The sequence below is a fragment of the Triticum aestivum genome, chromosome 7D (assembly GCF_018294505.1).
Source record: "Triticum aestivum cultivar Chinese Spring chromosome 7D, IWGSC CS RefSeq v2.1, whole genome shotgun sequence".
In the NCBI taxonomy this organism is placed as follows: domain Eukaryota; kingdom Viridiplantae; phylum Streptophyta; class Magnoliopsida; order Poales; family Poaceae; genus Triticum; species Triticum aestivum.
In genome coordinates, this window is record NC_057814.1 from 555,767,784 (window position 1) to 555,777,932 (window position 10,149).

General features: G+C 41.6%; 1 protein-coding gene across 1 annotated transcript; it reads left to right on the top strand.

Annotated features, from left to right (window-relative positions):
* The first annotated feature begins 6,618 nt into the window (after positions 1-6,618).
* LOC123164022 (7-deoxyloganetic acid glucosyl transferase-like) lies at positions 6,619-8,004 on the top strand. Its single transcript, XM_044581446.1, has one exon. The coding sequence runs from the start codon at positions 6,619-6,621 to the stop codon at positions 8,002-8,004; it is 1,386 nt and encodes a 461-aa protein (XP_044437381.1).
* Positions 8,005-10,149: the final 2,145 nt, after the last annotated feature.

Consider the following 10,149-nt stretch of genomic DNA (forward strand, 5'->3'; position numbering starts at 1 on the left):
TCAATGCCATATGGCATGATTATAGCAGTCAGCTAGCCGGTGCTTCGGTGGTACCTGGTGCAGAATGGTTCGGGAACATTGCAAACTAGAATTATAAGAATACCTTACTTTGTTGGCAAAGGGAATCTCTTTAGAAACTTTACCCCGTAAATAAATTGTGTGTTGGGAATCTGCAAAATTTGATTCGCTTTGACACAATCTAGGAACATTTGTTTGTGGAATTACTCAAACAGCAAGGCAACGAGTTACCAAGTAAATGAGAAATAGAGAGGGACACGACGATAGATAGATGGCACTTGATTGAATTGCATAACTAAATTTCTTATTATTTACCGAATAATATTTTCAGGTAAGACAGAGGCAGGAGGTGCAGAGGCTTCGTCTTGCATGGAGTTTCGGTGGAGATGTCAAGTCATGCCTGACCGACAGGTGCTACACTCTATCATGCCTAGTCGGCAGGTGCTATGTACGATAGATCTTCCAGAGTCTTCGTGTTTGGATGGACGAGCGTAGGGCGGTGGCGCCGTTGGGCGCCGTGGTGGTGCGACGGATGGCCGGACTGGCAAGGGTGACGCGGATCTCTCTCCTGAAGATGGGTCAGCAGTTCAATGATGATAACGGCTTCTAAAACGTGTGCATGTGGTGTACACCTTATGTCTGCTGCACCGATTGTTGATTCCGATACGTTATATGGATGGATCGACGAGGACACCGATTTTAAATGTGGGGAATGAGAGCACTCCATATCATCCAGTTTGTACTTGTGAGTGGTGAAGAATAATGCCCTTACTATGGGGAAGAAAGGTTGTTTGTCCAGTGCCAGGCGATTTGTGGAGTGCATTTTGTCAGGCTCTCGTCAAACAAGGCCTTCGCCAAAGTGCTCCGAACAAAACAGCTGGTGTGAAAAGTAGAAATCGGCAAACATGTGCAATTCTGAGTGTTACACTCGCAAACATAAAACCTGAGAACGCACGGTCTTTGCCGAGTGTTTTTTATAAGACACTCAACAAATAATTTTTTAAACATCAGTACAGACATAAGCGTTTATATACACGTGCATATACTCGCCTCTATAAAAGCACACACGCACACCCTATCTCTATGAGCATCTTTGAAAGACTGAGCTGGCATATCATCTTGAGATTTACGAAGTCACTGTAGGCGCCTCGTCGTCGACGAAAACGTCTCCTCTCACTGAATGCGCATCGCCGGAAATTCTGAAATAAATACAGGAATAAATGCGAGCACGAGGATTTAAACCTTGGTGGTCCGGGAATACCACTGTCCCTCTAACCATCCAACCACTGGTTGGTTCGCAAATAATTAAAAGCAATGCAAACATGTGTTCATTTGGATTTGAATAGCAATTTTTTTAAATAGTTTATTTTTTGGAGGTTGCCATAAATATATGTAAATATCTAACTATTTGTTTTTCTTGGATGTATAGATTACTATTTTATATACATGTAGTTCAAAATATAATACTATTCCACAAACAACTAGAAATGCAATTCATGTCTTAAAACTAGCAAAAGGTTCCAAAAAATTCAAAATTTGGCACTAGTAACAGAATGTAATATGTTTCATAAGGGAAAAATTAGGGATGTTCCAGATAAAAATTTGATGCTATATTTAAGTCATTTAATGCATTTCTAGGCATTTAATGGATATAATCAAAAATTGTACCGCATGTGCATGAAAAAGCTGAAAGCACAGGGATGAAAAATCGTATTTGTGTTTTTGAGTCTATGTTAGGCCTCATACAAAAAAAAGAAGAGGATTCCATACATCAGTGTGCGAAGACTCCTCCATGAACATTGAGCTCATTGTTTTTTTAATTTTGAAAAATGGAAACGAAGAATGAAAAAAAAATGAAACATATGGTGCCATGATATGATACCTAGAGGATGAGGGGTAAACTTTTGAGAATGTTTCAACAAAGTTTAAAACAATTTGAAATGGGACAATCACCGAGGAAGAAAGAATGGGATAGATTTGAAGGCGAAGTGATCACCGCTTTGCAAGTTGACCTTGACTTTCCTTTTATAAAATTAACATACACAATTACATATTCATGTCAAATGTGGTATTTTTCAGGGATCATTTGCTAATAAATCACTAGTGTATATCTAGGCATTTAAAAAATATAACTAAAATTTGAAATGCAAGTGCATGAAAAATTTGGGTTGAAAATTCCTATTTGTGTTTTGAGTCTATGTTTAGGCATAATCCAACAAAATGAAAAGGAATTCAAACATTAGTGTGGTGCCAAGACTCAACCCCGAGCAAGGAGATTGTTGGTTTTTATAATTTAAAAAAATGCAAATGAAGTCTCAAAAACATGAAACATGGCATGATGTCATTATATGACCCCTAGAGGACGTGGTAAATTTTTTAAAAAGGTTCTGCAAAAGTTTGGTCATACACTATTTACAATCAGACCGTTTCCAAGGATAAATCTAGATTTCAAGATGGAATGAGTCAAGCTTGAAGGTGAAGTGATAATTGCTTCATCGATTGACCTTGAATTTATTTCTAAACACAACATACACCATTACATGCATGTTTCATGTAAAAAATTGACATATTTTGGGGTTCATTTTCTATATTAACGCCATTTAGTGTATTTCAACACATTTAATGGATAAATTAAAATTTAAACTGCAAGTGCATGTAAAAGTTGGAAATATTGGATAAAAACCCTATTTATATTCCCAAGTCTATGTTTAGGCAGTATTAAAGGGAAAAGGAATTCCAAGGTCAGCGGGCCAAGACTTGACCATGAACATGTATTTTTTTAATTTTAAAAATACAAAAATGTCTAAAAACATGAAACCTAATATGGTGCCTAGAGGATGTGATAAATTCATAGAAGGTTTGGTTTTCGTTTGTGCAACTTACATGCTTAGACACCAGACCATCCGCAAAAGAATCTATGCTTCGAGATGGAATGGATTAGGTTTGAAGGTGAATTGACCGTTGCTTCATAGGTTGACCTTAAAAACTTTATACACTCAACATAGACAATAAATTTTCCATGTCAAAATTTGGCATTTATAGGTTTGTTTATTATATTTAAGTCATTTAGTGCACTTCTAGGAATTTAAAGCATATAATTAAAATCGGAACTACAAGTGCATAAATAAGCTGAAAAAATTGTTGAAAATTTATGTTTGTGTTCTTGAATCTTGTTTGGGCCTTATTGAAGCAGGGTGCCAAGACTCGACGTCGAACATGGAAATTGTTGATCTTATTAATTAAAAAAAAGTAAAGTAAGTCTAAAAAGTATGATCCCTAGAGGCCGTGGTAAAAGTTTGATGAAGTTTAACAAAAGTTATAACATACATTGCTTAGAAATAAGATTATCTCCAAGGAACAATCTATGTTCGAGATGGAACAAGTCAGGTTTGAATACAAAGTGACGGTTGCTTCATTGATTGTCCTTGAATGTCACACTCAGTATACACCATTACATGTTTCATATCAAAATTTGGCCTTTTTAGGGTTCATTTGTTATATTTAAGCCATAATGTGTATTTACAGGCAATTAGTCAAGACAATTAAAATGTAATTTGCTAGTGCATGAAAAAATTGGCAAAGTAATGTTGAAAATACTTTAGTATTTCTTAAGGCCTCAACCAAGACAAGAAAATAAATAAAAAATAAAATAGAATAAAAGAATGAAAAGAGTATAGCAAAAGTAAGACAATATAGAAAAAGTAAGAAAATACAAGTTGGAAGGTTCTTACCTCCCCTTGTCTTACGGGGCATGATCTTGTTCTTGGAATCCTTGAGATTTTTCATAGTAAAGAGAAATTCCAGATGATAAATAACTCCTAAGTGAACTTAATAAATAGAGCTATGCTCCTCAGCAACGGCACCAAAAAATAATCTTGATGGCTCAAAAGTATAGAGAATCGCAACAGTCTTCGTGGATACTATTTCAGCCAAATTCATTAATTCGACACAAGGGGAGCCAAAGAATATTTATAAGCCCTCATTTGAATTGTCGATTCAACCACGCATGGAGAGATAACTTTCTTGCAGCAATTTATTAGTAGCACAGTAATATAATAGTAGTAGAGTAACAGTAGCAGAAGTAGAAATAGTAACAAGATCGCAAAGCAGTAGCAAAGTGGAGTAGTAATGATTGTAACGGAAGTAACCATAGTAGGAAAAGTGTTGGCATGGAGTAACGATGGGTCATTCAGATGAGATTCAATATGCAACAATCATAACTTAGAGCGATACAAACCAGCTCAACATGTATTCTGTATATAGTCATACGTGCTTGCGATAGGAACTTGCATAACATTTTTTGTTCTACCCTCCTATGGCGGCGGGGTCCTAGTGGAAACTAAAGGCAATTAAGACGCTCCTTTTAATAGAGAACTGGGACAAAGTATTAACACATAGTGAATACATGTAATCCTCAAATTATCGTCATCCCGTTAGAGTATCCCAATTGTTGTCACTTTGGGGTCTAGGATTCAGAACAATAACATTTATATACAACTTGCAGGTATAATCAAGAACTCAAGTATATTCGTGAAAACATAATAGGTTCAGATCTGAAATCATGGCACTCGGACCCGAGTAACGAGCATTAAGCATAGCTAAGTCAAAGCAACATCAATCTCAAAACATAGTGGATACTAGGCATCAAGCCCTAAGAAATCTGACAACGATTACATGCGAAATCTTATCCATATCTCCTCTACCTCCATATGCCTACATAAGATTACTCATACATGGAGGTGAGCATCATGAAATTGTTGATGTAGAAGGGTTGGTGATTATGATATCGACGAATCCCTCTCTCCGGAGCCAAGAACGGGCTCCAGATTATGGCTCCCGGCGAAGAACCGAAGGTGGTGGCGACTCTGTATCGTAAAACGCGATGAAATTTCTCTTATGATTTTTTCGGAGGAGATGTGAATTTATAGTGCTGGAATCAGGTCAAGGCGGTGGCCAGGGGCCCGACACGGGCAGATGTCACGCTCTGGGGGGTGGCAGCCGCCACCTGGCCATGTGACGGCCTATGCCCCCCTCAAGTACTTCTTTACTCTAGTATTTTTATTTATTCCAAAGTAAATATCCAGAAATCCACCACCAATTCCGAGCACTTCTATTTCTACATAGAAAGAACACCATGGCAGTTCCGGTAAAAATAGCGTCAGCCGGATTAGTTTCCCTCAATTCATGCAAATTAGATGCCAAAATAATAGCAAAAGTGTTTGGAAAAATAGATACATCCAAGACGTATCAATGGCTACGGCTTCCTCCTTCAGATCCACGAGAGAAGACCTATCAAGATTATCATGTGCAAGGAAGGAGACCACAAAAGCACAACCTGTTTCCAAAATAACAGGCTTATGGAGAGTGATATCAATATAAACACTTGCGAGAAACGCCCGAAGCTCCGCTTCATCAATGCTGGTACACAAATCAATATATAACTATGAGGAGACAATCAGTTCGTCCGCTGAATTTCTAGCAACAACCAGACACTCGCAGTACAATTGTATCCACAAAACTGGCATCCACATTAATTTTAATATGATCAAAAGGCTGAGGCTGCCATACCTCATGACTAATCGGAGGAACATTAACAGATTTGATCCCATCTTCAAATCCCTTCCCTTTGACGCCAGGGATGAACTCCACATTAGAATGGCAGGACGGGAAGGAAACGTCGTCCAATAGTTATCCACAAAGCTAGCTGAGTTCAAAATAGACTTTTTCTCTTAGCAAAGTGTATTTTTCATAATGACTTTGTATAAGTAAATAGAAGGAATATCGCAAGTGACAAGCTCTCTAGAACATGAAGTAAGATTTACACACTGGATCGGTTAACTGGTCCAAGAAGATAATGAACCAATCATGCCCTCGCGACTTGAAAACCTCTTCCCTCGGCATAAATGAAGCTGTACATGGTTTGCTTAGGTGGTCAACTCCTCAGCGAAGACACGTTAAAAGAAAAACTTCAGCGACGACAAAACAAAACTTGGTCGCATGTGCAACGGGAATCGCAACCATTCTTTGATGCAACCTGCATTTACTCTAATTATCACCCTTCTAGGCATAAAAACTGAACCGGTGATCGAACAAGCGAGGCCGCCGGTTCAGTCTTTTACCGGTGGGACCTCCGGTTAACCGGTTCGCTGTCTGTTTTTTATACTACAAATAATAATACGTTTTGTGAACTAGTGTCATACTAAACATACATAAATTTAACTAGAAAGTTGGCCAACCAAGATGATTATTGGGCCAAAGGTGCAACTTACGCACCTATATCTAGCATCATGGGTTTGAATTCCCTTTGACGCATGCTATTTTTCTAATTTTGTGTGTGGCACTCGTTCAACCACCGGTTTTATATCTCCAGTTCATGCAAAAACCGGCCAGTCTACATAATTTTTTCGGTCAATTTGCAGGTTGGTCTTTTTAGCTTAAAAAACCAATAGGGGCGCCGGTTCCAATTTTTTTAGGTCCAACCACCGGTCCGGACTGGTTTTTTGAACTATACTTCGAGACGGCAAAATATGATACGAAAGCACTGAGTTGCCATCAATACCGCTCCCTTTGTTGGAGCCTAGCTAGCGTCTGACCCAAGGAATGGACGCGCCGGCGCATGTTCTCGTGTTCCCGTGGCCGCTGCAGGGCCACATCAACTGCATGCTCCATCTCACCGCCGCCCTCCTCGACGCCGGCTTCCGCGTCACCTTCCTCCACACCGAGCACAACCTCAGCCGCCTTGCCCGAGCGGCGCTGCCGCCGGGCCTCCGCCTGCTGTCCGTTCCTGACGGCCTCCCGGACGACCACCCCCGCTCGGTGCGCAGCCTCAAGGAGCTCACGGAGTCCATGTTCACGACGGGCAGCGCTGCGTACCGCGCCCTGCTACTGTCGCTTCGATCCGATTCCGATGCACCGCCGTTGACTTGCGTTATCGCCGACGGCATCATGCCGTTCGCAGTCGACATCGCGGAGGAGCTCGGCGTCCCGGCCCTCGCCTTCCGCACGGCCAGCGCGTGCAGCTACTTGGCGTACCTGTCCGTGCCAACGCTCGTGGAGCTCGGCGAGGTCCCCTTCCCTGCAGACGACCCGGTGCGCGGCGTCCCAGGGATGGAGGGCTTCCTACGGCGGCGAGACCTTCCACGTGGAGTCGGACGCAGCGAGGACGGCGCCTTCGACCCCATGCTGCTGGCGATCGCCGAGGGCATCGCTCACGCCGGCAAGGCGCGGGCACTCATACTAAACACCGCCGCGTCCATGGAGGGTCCAGCGCTCGCGCGCATCGCGCCGCACATGCGCGACCTCTTCGCCATAGGCCCTCTGCATGCAGAGCATGACGCAGCCGCTAGCCTGTGGAGCGAGGACGATAGCTGCATGGCGTGGCTCGACGGCCACGGGGACCGCTCCGTTGTGTACGTGAGCCTAGGAAGCCTCGCCGTGATCTCGCACGAGCAGTTCACCGAGTTCCTGGCCGGCCTCGTCGCCACCGGCTACGCCTTCCTCTGGGTGCTCCGGCCGGACATGGTGAAGACCACAGGCTCCGTGCTCCGAGAAGCCGTCAAGGAGGCGGGCAGCAAGGCGCGTGTGGTGGAGTGGGCACCGCAGAGGGGCGTGCTGCGGCACCGCGCGGTGGGGTGCTTCCTGACGCATGGTGGGTGGAACTCGACGCTGGAGGCCGCGGCCGAGGGCGTGCCGATGGTGTGCTGGCCATTCTTCGCCGACCAGCAGATAAACAGCCGCTTCGTAGGCGCGGTGTGGAGGACGGGTATGGACATGAAGGACCTTTGCAACAGGGCCATCGTACAGGGGAAGGTGAGGGAAGCCATGGAGTCCGGCGAGCTCAGAGGTAGGGCCCATGCAATGGCGCAGCAGTTGAAGCTAGACGTTGCGGTGGGGGGTTCGTCGTCATCCGACCTGGAGCGGCTCGTCGGCTTCATCAGGGAGCTCAGAGCCCGTGAGCTTATGTCCTATGATGATGTATCTCAGTAGTATAATTTTTTTTGTTTGAGAAACAGTAGCATAGTTATTAGTTCTAAGTATGCATCAGTCACGTCACTTTTTCTCCATCATCATGACAACTTTTTCCTCATATTCCTGAAACTTCTCTCCTCTATTCCCTATCAGAGTGCACACAATAATACTTCACCTTCCCATGCATTTTTCACATGATTTCAGAGTTTGAATCTAATTTATCTTTTGAACCAATAGTCTAATTTATGATATGTTTGCATCTTTGTGTTTCATGCAATGAGGACTTCGAGAAAAGACCATTTTTGAATATATTTTGAAAATAAATAAATTAAAATTAGAATTCTAAACTCTATGAAACACAAGGAAGCGTATATTAATTTTTCACCAAGCTTTACCAAGTCCATATACATCAGGTTTATGCCCACTGGCACAATATATGTGACAATATGAACATTACAATATCCAATGATTTACAACAAAACTAGTGGTTGAACCGTTGTAATACACCAAGTTTCTTCAAGTTCCATATCCATCATTTTCACACCATTTGAATACATGATACATATGGTACATGAAGGAAAACAATAGTTTTTCCGAAAAGCTATGAATAATATCATAAAGTTTTATTATATTATTTATGTTCTCTAGTTAGGAGCCATGTTTCACAAGTTTAGTATGTAATGAGTCGAATACACCATGTATCAAATTTTATTATGTTATTTTGTGGTGTATCATGTATCACTAAGTATCATAAAGTTTCACCATCTCTTAAAATTAGAATGCCACAGTGCAACAATAACTCAAAGATAAATATTCATGCAATAATAATTCACACAAATAAAACTGCAATCCAAACATAAAGTTTTGAATAAAATATTCAAATTTGAATTCAATTTATTCGGACACATGTTCTTATTATCCATATGAGACGCCCACAAATGCTCAGTCAGATCATTTTGAAGTTGCATATGAGTTCCTCGATTGAGAATTGATGGTGCATCTGGAGAATTTGGTCAAACATTGCTGGATTCTGCCCTGGAAGCTCGACAAGATCACACATTTGATGAAAATGCAAGCAATGCTGAATTGCCTTACCCTCATCCTCCACAATTATGTTGCAAATGATCACACAAACTATCATCACCTCCCGCACTGTCTCTGGATCCCATTTCTAAAAAATAGGTTTGGTGCACTCTCCACATCCTTTCTAGTACCCTTTTGCTTTGCTGAAAAGAGATTTTTTTTGTTACCTATTGGATCAGAAATGGTCTTTAAAAATTTCACCCATGAAGGATAGATACCATCACATAAATAGTATCTCATGCTATACTCACGCCCATTAATGATGTACTTGCATGCAGGATCTTGGCCCACACACAACCTCGCAAACAATAGAGACCGCTGCAACACGTTGATGTCATTGTGAGACACTGGCACGCCAAAGAAAGAGTGTCAAGTTTAGAGTACTTGTGACACAACTACTTCAAGAATGATGGCCTTAGTATTGGCAATGTTGAGCATATGGACAATCCTTCCATTTGAAGTGCATGCAGTCCAGGAATCCGAGAAATTTCGGTACACACTGAAATAATTTTGTTTCGGTTAAAATATTTTTGCAATTTTGGTAGTACACATAAATTCAAATTAGTTTTAGAATTTTCAAAAAGATAAATCGTTGTATCTCAGTCAAAGTCAAGTGGAAATTTCGGTCCTTTGGTCATCCTTTGGCCGAAATGAACACCGAAATAACTGAATTAAAATATAGTGATTTCAACAAGGACCCCGATAAATCCCGAACGTTTCGGATTTGACCATGGCGAATCAAACATTTTGGGTGGCAATTCTAGTGACACGTGGATGACAAGTTTAGTTGGCAAGCATGACAAATCTGTGCTTAGTGTAAAATAACAATAATCCTAGACTCACGGGGGTTTTACGTGATTTTCTTCTAAACTAATCTCTCTCCCCCCTTATTTTCGGCGGGGGTGGGGCCCATGCTCCCTCTTCCCCAATCCCGATTGCCCACGTATGCTATTCCGTAAATCCTGTAATAGGCCCGTCCGTGCATCTAGCATTACCGGTAAAATTAACAAGCTGGTTGAAATACAAAAATGAGAAAAGAATGAAGACGCATCCATGGGGGGAAGTGAAATTAAACAGGAT